Genomic DNA, 18423 nt, shown 5'->3' on the forward strand with positions numbered 1-18423 from the left:
TCCTGCATGTGTCTTCCTCTCCCTGTATCTCTCTTCTCTATTCCTGCATGTCTCTTCCGCTCCCTGTATCTCTCTTCTCTATTCCTTCATGTCTCTTCCTCTCCCTGTATCTCTCTTCTCTATTCCTGCATGTGTCTTCTTTCCTGTATCTCTCTTCTCTATTCCTGCATGTGTCTTCCTCTCCCTGTATCTCTCTTCTCTATTCCTGCATGTCTCTTCCTCTCCCTGTATCTCTCTTCTCTGTTCCTGCATGTCTCTTCCTCTCCCTGTATCTCTCTTCTCTATTCCTGCATGTCTCTTCCCCTCCCTGTATCTCTCTTCTCTATTCCTGCATGTTTCTTCCTCTCCCTGTATCTCTCTTCTCTATTCCTGCATGTCTCTTCCTCTCCCTGTATCCCTCGTCTCTATTCCTGCATGTCTCTTCCTCTCCCTGTATCTCTCTTCTCTATTCCTGCATGTCTCTTCCTCTCCCTGTATCTCTCTTCTCTATTCCTGCATGTCTCTTCCTCTCCCTGTATCTCTCTTCTCTATTCCTGCATGTCTCTTCCTCTCCCTGTATCCCTCTTCTCTATTCCTGCATGTCTCTTCCTCTCCCTGTATCTCTCTTCTCTATTCCTGCATGTCTCTTCCTCTCCCTGTATCCCTCTTCTCTATTCCTGCATGTCTCTTCCTCTCCCTGTATCTCTCTTCTCTATTCCTTCATGTCTCTTCCTCTCCCTGTATCTCTCTTCTCTATTCCTGCATGTGTCTTCTTTCCTGTATCTCTCTTCTCTATTCCTGCATGTGTCTTCCTCTCCCTGTATCTCTCTTCTCTATTCCTGCATGTCTCTTCCTCTCCCTGTATCTCTCTTCTCTATTCCTGCATGTCTCTTCCTCTCCCTGTATCACATCTGCACTGTGTCCCCTCCAGGCCGTGCTCAGTGATGCAGACAGCGGCTTGCAGCTCTCCTCTAGCGACCGAGCATCTGATCTAATGGAGAGCGAGGGCCCAGGACTCAGCCTTCGGGGTCTTTCCAGCAGCCTGCGTACCTCCTCCCCAATCAGGCGCTCTTCCCCGCACCGCAGCGGCTCCCCCAGACGCAGCCTGTCCCCAGCATACAGAGAATCGGCGGTGTCTGCTGTGCAGTGTGCCCTGCAGAGGAGGCAGCTGCAAGTGCAGGTAGGAGAAACACGCAGTCACCCAGCCTATCAGGCACGCAACCATGGAATGCCAAGGGGAGCATCGCAGGGGAGACAAGTGATACATTATTTCATGTTGTATGGGGCACACATATAAGCATATGGAGATTAGCAGCCATTCACATGAATTTGGTATATTTTGCTCCATTGTGAATCAGGCCAAGGGCCTTCTTCAAGGAATGGGACAATTCACCTCGGCTATTTCCCCGCAGGGTTTAAGCTTTTTACGGTTTAGTTTTTTTTAGAGATAAGGTTCGGGTTAGAGGTTAGCTGTCAAGGTTAGGAATATTAAGGTTCGGGGCTTGGGGTTAAGGTCCTAGGTTGCAGTTATTGGCATTACCCAAAATGGCCAGGCATCCCCCAGACTTCCTGGGTCATCTGCGGCGGCCGGCCAGCTGTCCGGCAGCCAACGGCCGTGACGAACTGTCCTAGACCCTTTCTTCATGCTGAAGGACACGCCAACAAAAAAAGTGCGTGTCCAATTAGAGTATGGTTACTGCCTCTTTAAGAGGACCAACATATTGGAACTTACATAAGTATGAAGAACATAAGGCTTGTAGGGTATTAGGGGTAGGTTTATTATCATCATACTGGGACTGAAGAATTAATTACATGGTAAGGTTACTGTCTTTGAGGCAGGTGAACCAAGTTCAAATCCCAATGTCCACTAATTTTAACCTTGGCATATCACTTTACCTCCTTGTGCCTAATGCGCCAAAGTTAGACTGTAAGCTCTTTGGAGCAGTGCCTGAAAAATGTAACATGCATACAATGGCAGCACTATTTAAAGAAAAAGTAAAGATTGATGTGACACCTAATGAGTGCCGGCTGTGTGTTGCTCAGGTTGGGGATGTATTGGTTTATGAATGGTTTCTAATGTTGGGGAAGCTCAAATCAGTAACCAGATTGAAAACGGGGTCAGAATGAATTCTGCCTCAAAGAATTCCTCCTCCTTGTCTTCTGTGGTAATCTCTGAAGAAGCAGAGGCAGGACATGGCGTAGCCTGTAATGCACAATATATTCAGAGGGCAACATGTGACAATCTAACTCAAATTTATTAAGAACAATCCGGGCACGTAGTGCAAGTGCACAGCAGGCTCGCAGCGGCAGCCGATGGTGGTGTTTCCAGGTCTGGGGGCTCCGATTACTCTTTCCCCCTCCAGCGTCTGGCATCACTACCTGCAGATGTTGCGTCCGGTATGTACACCCTTTTTCTCGGCTTCAGGGCAGGAGAGCATGCGGGTACCCTGAGGGGGCAACACAGCGGTCATCGCAAGACCCCCAGGCACAGGGTGTCACCTGCACAGATAGACATAAGGTGAAGGACCCACCATGTTAACGGCTGAAGAAGCCATCACGGTGAAACGCGTTGTCTCGACTTTTGACTTTGCAGAGAGCAGTGGGTTTGGAGAGACGAAGGTGTCAGATTGTTCTGAAAAAATAAGAGTGGGATTGCCACGTTACTATATTGTGCATTACATGCTACACTATGTCCGGCTTCTTCTTTTCTTCAAAACTTTTATTAGGTTTTTCAACATAATCCAAATAACATTAATAGAACTGTTAATGGAGAAAAACAGTGATGATGGTAAAAATACATATAAAACAAAACAAGGGTATATGGGAAAGTATCGACCAAATTGTACATATATAAATAAAATTATTTGACTGGAATTTGGAGTTACGATATGTTGAATTTCGACTAGATTCGGAAGAAAGGGTATACATAATAAAGAGTAGCAGGGGAGGGGGGTATCACCATCCACCCTGTTCGCCTCAACTATAGATGATATTGTGGCCTTACTTCTATCGAATGCTGACTGAAACCAGTCCAGTCCTGACTAAAACCGTGCTTTCCACCATCTTGTTTAGGGAGGGGGGGAGGGGGGACTAATAGTCCCCCATACCCGGCATGGTCATTTGGTTAGGTCACTCTGTTTAGTTCGACTCAGCTCTCCAGCCATGGATCCCAGGTTCTGTAAGATTCAATAGTGGAGTGTCTCAGGAAAGCGTTTAGTTTTCCCCATCAACATCACTTTGTTTATCCTTTTTTCCACCGTTCGTTTGGATGGGGAGAGCTTGTTTTTTCCAGGCAGCAGCGACTGCGCATCTGGCCGCTGTTAGAATAAATGAGATCAAACATTTTAAGGGGCTGACTCGCGTCCTCCACTGGTTTAGCTACTAGGTAAGTTAATGGATCTATGGGTATGGTTAGTCCTGTCATGGCTCTAATCATCTCTTGGATAGTTAGCCAAAAATGTTGGATGGCTGGGCAGTTCCACCAGATGTGAACCAACCTTTCATTCCACAACCCCTCCAACACAGATCAGAAGTTTTGGGATATATTTGTTTTAGCTTACTTGGGGTGAGATACCATTGGAACAGGACCTTGTAGATATTTTCTTTACTCGTTGTGCATATGGAGGTTTTAGCCGCAGATTCACAGATATCTTCCCAATCCTCTCTGTCAATGTCCACTTTTAGGTCCCTGACCCACCTGACCGTATAACCATGGTCAGGAGTATTGGCTGCCGCTTCCATTCCTAGGTATATTTTGGTGATCCGACCCTTCTCGTAGTAGCCTTTTCTGCAAAGCGACTCAAAGTTCGATAATTCAGGAAATTCAAGTTTCTTGGAGACTTTGTACAGAAAGCACCTAATTTTTAGGTATTTGAACAGGTGAAGGTCTGGGGCATTGTATTTAAGCCGGAGGTCTTGGAAATTGAATAGATTCCCTGTATAAGAAGTCTGTGATCATTTTCATATTTTTTTTCTTAAATTAGTCGAATAGTTTTGTATCACAGCCAGGGGGAAAATTAGGGTTATCAAAAAGGGGGGTGAGTTGGGATATGGATGATGAGATTTTGAGTTTCTCTTCTGTTTTGGACCAGATATTTCAGGTGCATTTCATTGGGCCTAGCTCAAATGTTTTTTTTATGCCCTACTCTTTTTTTCTCGGGAGCCCAGAGGAACAGTGGCAGAGAGGATGCCTTTTAGAGTATTGCGATTCAGTAGCTAACCAGCAGTATTGGTTTGGGTCGCATTCCAGACTACCACTTGCCTGAGCTGGCGGCTTGATAATATTTTAGGATGTCCGGAACCCCCAGGCCAGCTCTTGCTCTAGAGGTCCGCTTGACTGACCTGGTCGTCCTAAGTCTTTTGCCCTCCAAATGAATTTAAATATTTTGTTTTGTAGGCTTTTTAGTTTCGGCCCTGGGATCTGCATCGGGAGGATTTGGAAGTAGTACAATAATCTGGGGAGAATATTCATTTTGATAGATATTATTCTCCCGATCCATAAGATCTGGAATTTACTCCAATTCAGCAGATAGGGACATGAGATATTGATATGAGGGGGGAAGGCGGGAGGGAGGGGGGGGGAGGAACATATAAAGCATTCCAACTGACCAAAGAAGAGAATTATCTGAGCGAGATATAATAATTGAATATATTGTATAATATATAATATTACATGACCCATATGATAGGTGTATTGTAGTAACAGGTCTAGTGGTAGGTTAGTTCCCTCACACTTCCTTGGTCTGTATAAATTCGTATAAGCTTGTTTAAGTTCGGGGGGAGGAGGGCCAAACCTGCATGGATGCTTTTGTTGGGTCACCAAAGTTCTCCCATGGTCCACAGAAGCCTCTGCGGGGTCTTTATGTGAAAAAAGTCGAGGCTCCAACCCGAATCAGACTCCCCCCCCCCCCCCCAAAAAAAACCCTTTGGCAGCTGTGAGCTCGGGAGGGGGGGGGGGGGAGATGAGAGGAGAAGGATATCATGACCCATCTGAGAACAAAGAACTTGCTTGAGAATTCCGGGATAGAGAGAGTGTAGTGGCAGTCGTCAGCGATTGGATCACCTCTTCTACTCTTTGCCCGTGAGTCTTTGCTGATTCTGACCTGCTAGCCGCTCTGAGGCACGTGGAGGGCCAGTAGGGCGTCCGGACCTCTGTGAATTCGTAATTAGTTCTGTTGTTCTGAAGGTGAGATCACTAGGTTTTGAAGGAAGCTCCAGATTTCTTTCGGGTATCTGAGGGCCGATTGCTTTCTGTTCTTTAGGACTGTCAGTTTAAACGAGAAACCCCATCTATAGCGGATGCCTTTCTCTTGTAGGATCAGGTTTAGAGGTTTTAGTTCACGTGTTCTCGGGATTGTTGACTTGGAGAGATTGTTGAAGATCTGCAACGGCTCATTTTCAAAAAGGATTTCTCCTTTCTTTCTACAGCCGGCTGTAATTTTCTCCTTTGTGGAGTAGTGATGTAGTTGCACTATTACGTCTTTTTTTTCTTTTGGGGTCCTCTGATCTAGGCCCAGAGCCCTATGAGCCCGGTTCATCTCGTGCTCACTTTCTTGTAGGGCTGGGTCCACCGCTGTGAAGAAGTTGTTTAAATAGGCGCGGAGATCTTCAGGGGGGATAGACACAGGAATATGCCTATTCTGATATTTTCTCTCCGCTCCCTATTTTCCTGATCTTCTTGGCCCTCCTTGAGGAGGTTTATTTCGTGTCCCAGCCTTATGATTTCATCGCCCGCTGCGGCCTGTAGCTGGAGGCATTCCTCCAACTTTGATTTGAGTTTCGTTGTTCTATGGGTGAGGGCATTTATGTCTTGTTTAAGTTCGCTTACCGTGTTTTGGAGGTGTCGTTGGAATGAGTGGAAGAGGTCTACCAAGTATTGTCTGGTTACTTCTTCCACCTCCGCACCTGCGTGGTCTTGGTCCTGGTCAGGGGGTGCATGTGTTGCGGCTCCATCTTGGCTTCCCGCGCCCCACCCCGCGCTGACTACCCCCAAAGAATCGGGCGAGCTCCTGAGCGGTTGCTTTTTTCATTTTATTAGACATCCTCAGTCAGACCTGGTTACTTGGAGGTCGGAGTAGATTGCAAGTTATTAAAGGAAACTGGTTATGTTCTCATTCAATGCACGTGGGTCCCTGTAGCTCCTTCGTTAGACATCCATACCCCGCAGAATCATCGGGTATCTGTGTGGTCATTTTAAGTGGTGGTGTGCAGGGTTGTAAGTATTCCCGCCACCTTCTGATCACCCGCCGCAGGCCCCTTAACTCCCGGGCGGCTTCTCCGGCGCTCTCAGCTGGTCTCCCGCTCCGGATTCCTCTCCTATCTCAGGATCTCTCCTCGGGGAGAGTGGGGCTGGCCGGCACCATCTTGGGTCACCTCGTTGGCGGTGGTGGATCCGTGCCTCTCCGGCTGCTGCTGCAGGGGGTATGCTGGGTGATTGCCGGTGGGAGTGGGCACCAGGCTGGTCCCGGGGTTCCCTGTTCACTTGTTGCTAACTTGGGGCACTTTTGTGGGTTTTTTAGCCGGTTCCCCCGCGATCTTGCACGGACCTCTGTCCTGCTTCTTCTTTTTCTGAGATTACCACAGAAGACAAGAAAGGAATCCTTTGAGGCCGAATTCATTCTGACCCTGTTTTCAATTTGGTTGCTGATTTGAGCTTCACCAACGATAGAAACCATATACCTTTTGTAGGCTGAATACACAGCCCCTGAGAAGGTTGGAGATACAGTATCTATTCTATTTCCTATTCAATGAGCACACATCCCCGGGAGCGCTTCTTTCGTTCGCTCTGTATGTTTATGTGCTGTGGCGTTGCCTTCATGGCCTAGGTTTTGTTTCAGGAGCTTCGCGGTAGGCTTGAGGCTGGACAGGAGGCCCTGGGTTCTCTGCGGAAGCAGCTGAGTGACAGTGAGAACGACCGTAGAGTCCTGGAGCAGAAGGTCCTTCAGCTCCAAAACGAGCTGGACAGTTCCACCGTCGCCAGAGACGACGCAACGCATGATATCGCCCGACTGCGCAGCAATGCAAGCCAGCTCACTAGGTAAAACCGGTGAAATGTAGTCAAATGGCCCTTTTGTCTTCTAACTATATTAAAAATGTCAACGTTCCCCTAGCTCTATGCAAATAGCTAGGAGTTCTTTATACTTAACAAAGCATGAAAGGCCATATTACTAAATGGGGTTAAGCCATATGGGACCTTAGCACTACTTACTAAATATCCAGAGCCCGCTGAGATTGTGTGTCTGAGGACATTGTGTGAGACCCTTCTTTGTCCGGCAGTGAGAGGGGGTCTCTGGAGAGGAACGTGCAGAACCTGCAGGAGCAGCTGGAGATGCAGCATCAGGAGGGCGAGAAGCTGCAACTGGCGAACAGTGACCTGCAGCGCCAGCGAGACCTCCTGCAGGAGGAGAAAGAGGACGCCTGTCAGGACCGGGAGAGAGCACTGCGAGAGGTCGAGAGAGGGTATGTGAGAGAGTGCTGCCAGAAGTCGAGAGAGGGTATGTTAGAGAGAGCGCTGCTAGAAGTCAAGAGAGGGTATGTTACAGAGAGCGCTTTGAGAGTGCTGCAGAAAGTCGAGGGTATGCGAGTGCTGCAGGAGGTCAAAGCGAGTTTGTGTGAGCACTGTGGTCATAAAAAAGTTTTCAATAGTGCATTGTGTATTGTGAGGTGTGTATTGTCAAGTCAATGAGCTCAGTGTTGTGTGTCTGTGTATTAGAGTGCAATGTAAATGTTGTGCATGTCAGGAGAAAGTATGGGTATTATGTGTCACAGAGCTCAGTGCTGTGTGTCCATTGTGTCGGTCAACAAGCTCAATGTTGCGTGTGTTCATCAGGCTGCTCAGTACCCTGTGTGTGTTCATCAGACTGCTCAGTACCCTGTGTGTGTTTATCAGGCCACTCAGTACCCTGTGTGTGTGTTTGTGCACTGACACTGTCCCTGCTCTCAGGCACAAGGCTCAGGAGCAGCTGGAGGTGAAGCTCTCGGCCCTGAAGAAGGAACTGGTGGTGGTGAAGGAATCTGTGCACAGATCCAGCCTGGAGAAGGAGGTATCTGAGGCTGAGCAGGCTGACATCTCCCAGGCTCTTTACAAGGTGAGCACAGCATCGCACCATGTAACAGTCACACCGTGTAACAATCAATCGCACCGCGTAACAATCGCACTGCATAACAATCGCACCGCGTAACAATCACACCGCGTAACAATCACACCGCGTAACAATCACACCGCGTAACAATCACACCATACAATAATGAATTATTTTATAGCACTGACAATTCTATGCTGCCCCAAACAGGTTGGTGCCCTGTGTTACAAGCAGATACCGTATTTCCTCGATTCTAAGACGCACTTTTTTTCCCAATTTCACATCTCTGAAATAGGGGTGCGTTTTAGAATCGATGTACTAAAAAAAAAAAAAAAAAAAAACCTGCTTGGGGCGCTGCAGACGGAGGGCGTGCAGCTTTCAGCGTTTTAACAAAAAGCGCGGTAGCCGTCTGCTTGAACCACGGCCCCCCGCCCGCTCTCCCCCTTGTCTCAGTTGGTTGCTTGAAGTGCTGGCCCCCCCTCTGCGACCCACAGCAGTGCGGCTGTAGCGGCACCACCAGCTGACCGTCCCTGACTGCTACTCACAGCTTCCAGCCCCACGATCCCTCTGCTACTCACAGCTTCCAGCCCCACAAGCCCTCTGCTACTCACAGCATCCAGCCCTCTGCTACTCACAGCTTCCAGCCCTCTGCTACTCACAGCTTCCAGCCCTCTGCTACTCACAGCTTCCAGCCCTCTCCTACTCACAGCTTCCAGCCCTCTGCTACTCACAGCTTCCAGCCCTCTCCTACTCACAGCTTCCAGCCCTCTGCTACTCACAGCTTCCAGCCCTCTGCTACTCACAGCATCCAGCCCTCTGCTACTCACAGCTTCCAGCCCTCTGCTACTCACAGCTTCCAGCCCTCTGCTACTCACAGCTTCCAGCCCTCTGCTACTCACAGCTTCCAGCCCTCTGCTACTCACAGCTTCCAGCCCCATGAACCCTCCGCCCCCCCTCTGCTACTCACAGCTTCCTGCCCCATGAACCCTCCACTACTCACAGCTTCCAGCCCCATGTACCCTCCGCCCCCCCCCCCCCTCTGCTACTCACAGCTTCGGCTGCCAGCCCCACGAGCCCTCCGACCCCTCCCTTGTCTCTGTCACTCTGTGTGTGTATGTGTCTCTCTCTGTGTGATTCTCTGTCACTCTGTGTGTATATGTGTCTCTCTCTGTGTGATTCTCTGTCACTCTGTGTGTATATGTGTCTCTCTCTGTGTGATTCTATCACTCTGTGTGTGTATGTGTCTCTGTGTATGTGTGTGTCTCTGTCACTCTGTGTGTGTGTATGTGTCTCTCTCTGTGTGTGTATGTGTCTCTCTCTGTGTGTGTATGTGTCTCTGTGTATGTGTGTGTCTCTGTCACTCTGTGTGTGTGTGTATGTGTCTCTCTCTGTGTGATTCTCTGTCACTCTGTGTGTGTATGTGTCTCTCTCTGTGTGATTCTATCACTCTGTGTGTGTATGTGTCTCTGTGTATGTGTGTGTCTCTGTCACTCTGTGTGTGTGTATGTGTCTCTCTCTGTGTGATTCTCTGTTACTCTGTGTGTGTATGTGTCTCTCTCTCTGTGTGATTCTCTGTCTCTCTCTGTGTGATTCTCTGTCACTCTGTGTGTGTTTGTGTCTGTGTGTATGTGTCTCTCTCTCTGTGTGATCCTCTGTCACTCTGTGTGTGTATGTGTCTCTCTGTGTGATTCTCTGTCACTCTGTGTGTGTGTGTGTGTGTGTGTGTGTGTGTGTGTATGTGTCTCTCTGTGTGATTCTCTGTCACTCTGTGTGTGTGTATGTGTCTCTCTCTGTGTGACTCTGTGTGTGTTTGTGTATGTGTGTGTGTCCCTGTCACTCTGTGCTTGTGTGTGTCTCTATGTGTATCCCCCTCCCCACCACTGTCTCCCTCCCCCCTCCCCTCCACTGTCTCCCTCCCCCCCTCCCCTCCACTGTCTCCCTCCCCCCCTCCCCTCCACTGTCTCCCTCCCCCCCTCCCCTCCACTGTCTCCCTCCCCCCCTCCCCTCCACTGTCTCCCTCCCCCCCTCCCCTCCACTGTCTCCCTCCCCCCCTCCCCTCCACTGTCTCCCTCCCCCCCTCCCCATCCACTGTCTCCCTCCCACCCTCCCCATCCACTGTCTCCCTCCCACCCTCCCCATCCACTGTCTCCCTCCCACCCTCCCCATCCACTGTCTCCCTCCCACCCTCCCCATCCACTGTCTCCCTCCCACCCTCCCCATCCACTGTCTCCCTCCCACCCTCCCCATCCACTGTCTCCCTCCCACCCTCCCCATCCACTGTCTCCCTCCCACCCTCCCCATCCACTGTCTCCCTCCCACCCTCCCCATCCACTGTCTCCCTCCCACCCTCCCCATCCACTGTTACCCTCCCCCCTCCCCTCCACTGTCTCCCTCCCCCCCTCCCCTCCACTGTCTCCCTCCCCCCCTCCCCTCCACTGTCTCCCTCCCCCCTCCCCTCCACTGTCTCCCTCCCCCCTCCCCTCCACTGTCTCCCTCCCCTCCACTGTCTCCCTCCCCTCCACTGTCTCCCTCCCCTCCTCCCCTCCACTGTCTCCCTCCCCTCCACTGTCTCCATTCTTCCCCATCCCCTTCTCCCCATCCCCTTCTCCCCCATCCCCTTCTACCCCCATCCCTCCATTCCCTCCTTTCTCCCCCCCTTTCTCCCCCCCTTCCCTCCTTTCTCCCCCCCTTCCCCCCTTTCCCACCTCCTTCCCTCCTTTCCCCCCCCCTTCCCTCCTTTCCCCCCCTTCCCTCCTTTCTCTCCCCCCCTTCCCTCCTTTCTCTCCCCCCTTCCCTCCTTTCTCTCCTCCCCTTCCCTCCTTTCTCTCCCCCCCTTCCCTCCTTTCTCTCCTTCCTCCCCCCATCCATTCTCTCTCTGCTCATCCGATACTGTCTCTCTCTCTCCCCATTCTGTGTCTGCCTCTCTCTAGTGCAGATAAATGTATGCACCTGTTTGCTTAAAAAAAAAAAAAAATCTGCACATTTAATATATTGGGTTTTTTTTTTCCACAATTTTTTTATTAAATCAAGGGTGCGTCTTAGAATCGATGGCGTCTTAGAATCGAGGAAATAGGGTAATGGTCACAGGGAACGGACTCTGGGATTCAAACCAGAAAGGAACAATTCAGATTCAATAGAGGCATATATATAACAATATTGTGCCTTAAACAACATTAGAGGATATATTCCATTAAAAGACGATGAGATTATAGGGAAACGGTATATGATGTGAAATTGTTGTTCTGAAAAATAGTATAGAAGAGAGAGAGTGTGCGGGTGTTGCCTGTGACTCTGGCTTTGCATTTCCTGAAGCTGCACAGTATTTCTTGCTCATAGTGTATGTGTTGGTGCTCTGGGTACAATGCTCTCTTCTATGGCAGGCGGAGACGGGCCGTGTGGAGCTGGAGCTGGCGCTGAACAGGCAGAGGACAGAAGAAGCGTCACTGAGGGATGCACTATCCAAAATGAGCGCACTGAATGAGAGCCTAGCACAGGACAAGACTGAGCTCAACCGAGTGATAGCTCAGGTACCGGGTGCAGTGGGGATGACAGTCCTGTTTGTCAGCGACGCATTGCGGTGAGATCTGCCTGTGTGCGTGTTATTGGGCCGGGTGTTTGTGTATAAGTATTAAGGGGCTGTGTATATACAGAATGTGTGTGATGTGACCGTATGCGCAGCACCCTGTGTGTGATGGGACAGGATGCGCAGCACCCTGTGTGTGATGTGACAGTATGCGCAGCACCCTGTGTGTGATGGGACCATATACGCAGCACCCTGTGTGTGATGGGACCGTATACGCAGCACCCTGTGTGTGATGGGACTGTATGCGCAGCACCCTGTATGTTATGGGACAGTATGCGCAGCACCCTGTGTGTGATGGGACTGTATGCGCAGCACCCTGTGTGTGATGGGACTGTATGCGCAGCACCCTGTGTGTGATGGGACAGTATACGCAGCACCCTGTATGTTATGGGACAGTATGTGCAGCACCCTGTGTGTGATGAGACGTATACGCAGCACCCTGTGTGTGATGGAACTGTATACGCAGCACCCTGTGTGTGATGGGACAGTATGCGCAGCACCCTGTGTGTGATGGGACAGTATGCGCAGCACCCTGTGTGTGATGGGACGTATACGCAGCACCCTGTGTGTGATGGGACCGTATGCGCAGCACCCTGTGTGTGATGGGACAGTATACGCAGCACCCTGTATGTTATGGGACAGTATGCGCAGCACCCTGTGTGTGATGGGACCGTATGCGCAGCACCCTGTGTGTGATGGGACCGTATGCGCAGCACCCTGTATGTTATGTTATGGGATAGTATGCGCAGCACCCTGTGTGTGGTGGGACAGTATGCGCAGCACCCTGTGTGTGGTGGGACAGTATGCGCAGCACCCTGTGTGTGGTAGGACAGTATGCGCAGCACCCTGTGTGTGGTGGGACAGTATGCGCAGCACCCTGTGTGTGGTGGGACAGTATGCGCAGCACCCTGTGTGTGGTGGGACAGTATGCGCAGCACCCTGTGTGTGATGGGATGTATACGCAGCACCCTGTGTGTGATGGGACAGTATGCGCAGCACCCTGTGTGTGGTGGGACAAGTTGTGTTTATCAGCAGTAATTAGCAGACTGTGTATAACACAGGTGTGTGTATGTGTGATGGGGCACTCTGCATATTTAGGAACAGTAAATAAATGTATGCATGCAGAATGTGTGACAGGGCTGTAGTTGTGTATCGGCAGTTTAGGGGCTGTATGTGTGCAGTGTTTGTGTATGATAGAGCATTGCGTGTGTATGTACACAATAAAGGTGCAGTCTGTGTGCTTTACATCGTACGCATATGATGGGGGGGGGGGGAGATATATTTGGGTGTTGGTATTTTGTAGGGTATTGTAATAATCACTAGAGAACTGTATGTGTGCAGTGTTGATATCTGACAGTGCAATAAAATGCAGCCTGTGTGCAGTACACCCTGTGTATAATAGGGCAGGGTAATGCACATGCAATAAGCTTTGCTCTGTGCGTAGCTGGAGGATCAGCGGACCTCCCTGCAGGGGCAGAAGCAGGAGGTGGAGCAGGAGAAGGCCTCCATCCGGGATGAGCTGGTGCGTCTGGAGCAAGAGAAGATGGAGCTGGACACCGAGCGCTTCGGGTTGGATAACTCCCTGCAGGCCATGGAGCAGAGCCGTGAGAAGCTGCTGGAGGACCTGCAGTCCCTGCGCAGGGAGAGGGCACAGCTGCAGGAACAGCTGGGGCAGGTGAGCAGGGAGGGCAGGGGGAGAATACGCGGAAATTGGGCAGCAGGACATATGAGAGATGCAGACACGGGAGGTGAGAGTTTCTGGGAAGGAAGGTGGTTATGTGAGGAAGCTTTAGCTGAGGAGGGAGAGATTCTTGGTGGAGTAAAGGAACCAGTTACCTTGGACATGTGGATGAGAGGCGACGGATAGGGACGGGTGTGTGGGAGGTGCTGCAATTGAGACCAGGAAAGCAGTAGGAGAGAGTAGAATGGGACATGTGATGTAGGAGAGGAAGGCAAAGAGAGAGTAGGGTGCGGGGGAGAGGTGCTGTTTAATTCCTATGCTCCTCTACACTCTGCAGCTGTCACGACAGAGGAACGCGCTGAGTGAGGATCTGGTGCAGAGCCGGAAGGAGGTGGAGCAGCAGAGTGAGGGTCTGCTCCGAGCCTCCAAGGAGAAAGAGGGGCTAATGAAGGATAAGGGAACCCTTGTGGTGCAGCTGACCGCTTCCGAGCGGGAGACCAGGGCCCTGGCTGAAGAAATAGCAGCACTCAGGTACAGAATCTGCTCACTATTATTAATATATACACACACACACACACACACACACACACACACACACACACACACACACACACACACACACACACACACACTGAAATTAGCACTTTAAAAGACTTGTAATGATTACTTTTTTTTTTTTTTAATCCAGAAAAATAAGGCTTTTAATTGTCTCTGTCTTACATAGTTACATAGTTACATAGTAGATGAGGTTGAAAAAAAGACGTACGTCCATCAAGTTCAACCTATGCTAAATTTAGACAACAGATACTTTATTCTATATCTATACTTACTTATTGATCCAGAGGAAGGCAAACAAAAAAACCCATTAAGGGGAAAAATTTATTCCTTCCTGACTCCAAGAATTGGCAACCGGATTAATCCCTGGATCAACATCCTTCCCATGTTTGCTTATTTGGTATATCCCTGTATACCTTTCCCATCTAAAAAGATGTCCAACCTTTCTTTGAACAAAGTCCCTCTCTTCTGTAGACTGTGATTGCTGATAATTATATCCAAACTAGGCTCTTTGCCTAAGGACCTCTGCGTTGGTTGTGCAGAAGTATGTAGATTCTCACCCAGAGGACCTATATACACTGCAGAAGAACCAGCCCTAGAAGGGTCTCTTACACATGGTAAATACCACTGCCTGCCTCCTTCTCTGGAATCCCAGCGGTGGGCATTGCACAAGGTGCGCTGGGTCCCTCAGTGTAAGGAGAACTCGGGGCTGAGTTAGTGAAGCATTGCAAGCACCTCCCTGTTCTGCCCACACTGGGGTGGCATCAATCAGGTAGGAGGCTGTGCCTCGTTACCAAGCAGCTGGGAGTACAAACATGCAGGTAACTCCTACTCGTATAGCAACAGGAGCTCGTATAGCAATACAGAGGGAGAAACAAAGTAAGACAGGCCAGTGGCAGTGAGATGTTTGCTGGGGGTCCATCCATATTACTTCCTATACCTGCAGGTCAGACAAGGAGGCTCTGGAGACGGCCCTGTTTGATGTTCAGCAGCAGCTCACGCAGGTCACATCCCGTAAGGAGCAGGTGGAGACCGAAACCCAGAGTCTGCGTCTGGCCAGGGAAGGACTGCAAGGTGCGGACTGTACTTTATCCCTGACCCTCCCTCCCCCCCCACTTAGCAGCCTCTCCTTTTGCATTCACCACTTCCTTCTCTATTATTATGTAAGCGGCCCCATCAGTCGGTGGCCCCATCAGTCGGTGGCCCCATCAGTCGGTGGCCCCATCAGTCGGTGGCCCCATCAGTCGGTGGCCCCATCAGTCGGTGGCCCCATCAGTCGGTGGCCCCATGTGGCCCCATCAGTCGGTGGCCCCAGCACTTTAAAAGCAGTGGCACTGTGCTCCATCACAGAGGAGCACAATCCTTTTAAACACGGGGGCACAGCTCTTTAGAGAGTATTGAAAAGGTATACATTATATATACTGCACTGAAATAAACTACAACAGACTCGACTGAGCCTTTTCCCAAACGGCTGCTTCTATTGTCCGCATAAAAAATTATAATGAAGCTTCAGATTTTTTTTTTTTTAGCAAACAGTATTTTGGCCACTGCCTCCAGTGTTTTCATTAGCGACTCTGCTTTGTAATGTATCCATCGTCTTTCTATGCTCGCTGCTCTTTAACGGGCCAGGAGATACTTCTTACTACCCTGGGAGAGGTTTAATAGCTGCCCTGTGTCGGGAAGGATTTGTGAAGTGAAGCTTCTTTAGTGGCACCTGGTAAATTTTGATGGGACAAAACTCCTTCATGGAGACGAAAATGTGTAAGGGAAGTGACGTAAGGCGCGCTCGCCCCCCCCCCCCCCCCGGCTAATCTCACAGCCGCATGCACAGAAGCGGCCAGCGCCGTAAAGCAGATGGGAATGAATACTGCAGCTCCATTTATATATTAAACAGAAACAATTACAATGTATAACCAATGAAATAAATATGAAAATATGAAAGAAAATAAAGCTACTAAATTAGACAAAAACTATACACATCTCATGCAAAGATAAGAAGCACTACATTCAATGCACTGCCCTCCAAAAAAACAATTCATCTTATTTCTGTGGTTTTGATTTTTAAGGACTCTCCCTTTATTCTCTGAGCACTTGACCGTGAAAGGTATTAAAATAAAAGAGAGACGGGGTGTGTGCCGAGCGCGCGCGTTGTAAGGGAAACTTCTTTGTGTTTTGTCAGTGAAATTGTATTTTGATTATTATGTTTTTGATTGAATGAAAGACTTCTGAGAGTATAATAAAAATGCCAGTGACAAAGCACAAAGAAGTTTCACTTAGAAGGCGCGAGCTCGGCACACACACCCATCTTTATTTTTCTCCCTTTTGTCACTGGTGGAATAGATTTTATTTATAACGTGTTTTCCCAGGAAGTAATACATAAAGGTTACAGTCCTGCACACCTCAAAGTATATCAAAATAAGCAAAATACTTGCAGTTTAATACCGGTGCTCCTGGTTCAGGGAAAACCTGTCTAGCGAAATCCTGAACATAGATATAAATGGAAGATCCAACGCACTACGGATTTTCATTGTGTACCTCCCTTTCACTCTGTACCTCCCCTTTCATTGTGTGCCTCCCCTTTCATTGTGTGCCTCCCCTTTCATTGTGTGCCTCCCCTTTCACTGTGTACCTGCCCTTTCATTGTGTACCTCCCCTTTCATTGTGTACCTCCCCTTTCATTGTGTACCTCCCCTTTCATTGTGTACCTCCCCTTTCATTGTGTACCTCCCTTTCATTGTGTACCTCCCTTTCATTGTGTACCTCCCCTTTCATTGTGTACCTCCCCTTTCATTGTGTGCCTCCCTTTCACTGTGTGCCTCCCTTTCACTGTGTACCTCCCCTTTCCTTGTGTACCTCCCCTTTCATTGTGTGCCTCCCTTTCATTGTGTGCCTCCCTTTCATTGTGTGCCTCCCTTTCATTGTGTGCCTCACCTTTCATTGTGTACCTCCCTTTCATTGTGTACCTTCCTTTCACTGTGTACCTCCCTTTCATTGTGTGTGCCTCCCTTTCACTGTGTACCCCCCTTTCACTGTGTACCTCCCTTTCATTGTGTACCTCCCTTTCACTGTGTACCTCCCTTTCATTGTGTACCTCCCTTTCACTGTGTACCTTCCTTTCATTGTGTACCTCCCTTTCACTGTGTACCTCCCTTTCATTGTGTACCTCCCTTTCACTGTGTACCTCCCCTTTCATTGTGTACCTCCCTTTCATTGTGTACCTCCCTTTCATTGTGTACCTCCCTTTCATTGTGTACCTCCCCTTTCATTGTGTACCTCCCCTTTCACTGTGTACCTCCCTTTCACTGTGTACCTCCCTTTCATTGTGTACCTCCCTTTCACTGTGTGTGCGCGTTGTGCTTGCAGCGGAGGTGAGCTCTGTGCGCAGACAGATGGAAGCTGAGCTCAGTAAGTTGGAACGAGATAAAGAGGCCCTGAGCCAGCAGCTGAGCCACGTAGAACAGGACACCCAGGTCACCCTGAGGAGTGAGCAGAAGGCACATGAAGAGGACGTGGAGCGGCTGAGCAGGGAGAAGGCATGTAACACGTGGGGGTCACTCTCCTCTATCCCCATCACCCTTCCCCCTAGTAGTGGAATGTGATGGAGAATTATATTAGTTTGGCTGGTGTGTGAACCAAAACTCATCACAGCTCATCTGTGGCTCCTTCACCGCTTTTCAGTGTGATAAGGGGTTCATGCCACTGGGTACTATGTCCCTTGCACCCGTTTCTCTTCTTCATCTGTACTATTTTGACACACATTTGTGTTTGTCGTCACCTTACTATTCCTTATCATTAATAGATAGTCGTCTTGTCCTATCTACCTCTCCTCCTTTGCCTCCATTTCTCCTTCATTTTTCTCTGCTGTTCTCTAGTCCTATTTCTCTACCAAACACCTTCTCTCCTTTCCCACCCTCCTCTGTCTGCAAATCCTTCCCGTTGCTTCTTTCATCGCTCTGTATATTGCATTGTACGTCTCACCTGTGGATGGCGCTGTTGGCAGGATGCGATGCGCCGGGACTTGGAGTCGGAGAGGGAGGAGCTGCTGCATCGGCTGACGCAGGATCGGGACGAGCTACTGGCGCGGTTTGAGACGGAACGTGAGGAGATGAGCGAGGACATTGCGGGGTTGCAGCAGGAGCGGGATGACAGCCTCCTGCAGGCTGAGAGTGAGAAGCAGCAGGTGACGAGAGCTGATACGCTACAAACCAAGACAGAACCTGCATATCTTATTATTAATAGTGATTGAAGTATTAGGCTACCACATTTAAAAAACTCAATTATTATTAATAGTGATTGAAGTATTAGGCTACCACATTTAAAAAACAAAAAAAACAACCTATTATTCATATTTTATAAAAAGGGTGCGGATGGGAAAAAAGGAGGATGGGATATACAGTACGGCCCCGCTTCTCGGTGCCCCGCTTTTCGGTGATCTGCTGATACGGCGGTACCGAGAAGGGGGCCGCCATGTCTACGCATGTGCAGAACAGGGAAGTCCGAGGTCGCGCATGCGCAGAACGGGCAGTTGCCGAGGTCGTGCATGC

At 49.5% G+C, this 18423-nt stretch overlaps 1 protein-coding gene across 11 annotated transcripts in view; it reads left to right on the plus strand.

Annotated features, from left to right (window-relative positions):
* The window catches only part of CROCC (ciliary rootlet coiled-coil, rootletin), a 72677-nt gene that overhangs the window by 20998 nt on the left and 33256 nt on the right, over positions 1–18423 (plus strand). For 10 of the 11 annotated variants that reach the window (XM_075605967.1, XM_075605957.1, XM_075605956.1 and 7 more), the window contains 10 exons: positions 911–1159; positions 6816–7015; positions 7255–7437; positions 7922–8066; positions 11441–11587; positions 13088–13318; positions 13662–13855; positions 14826–14953; positions 17243–17412; positions 17880–18059. In XM_075605967.1, coding sequence (XP_075462082.1) covers positions 911–1159; positions 6816–7015; positions 7255–7437; positions 7922–8066; positions 11441–11587; positions 13088–13318; positions 13662–13855; positions 14826–14953; positions 17243–17412; positions 17880–18059 — 1827 coding nt within the window. The remainder of the gene's footprint in view (positions 1–910; positions 1160–6815; positions 7016–7254; positions 7438–7921; positions 8067–11440; positions 11588–13087; positions 13319–13661; positions 13856–14825; positions 14954–17242; positions 17413–17879; positions 18060–18423) is intronic. The other variant, XM_075605964.1, reaches the window with a different exon arrangement.

This window comes from Ascaphus truei, chromosome 6 (genome assembly GCF_040206685.1).
Source record: "Ascaphus truei isolate aAscTru1 chromosome 6, aAscTru1.hap1, whole genome shotgun sequence".
Classification (NCBI taxonomy): Eukaryota; Metazoa; Chordata; class Amphibia; order Anura; family Ascaphidae; genus Ascaphus; species Ascaphus truei.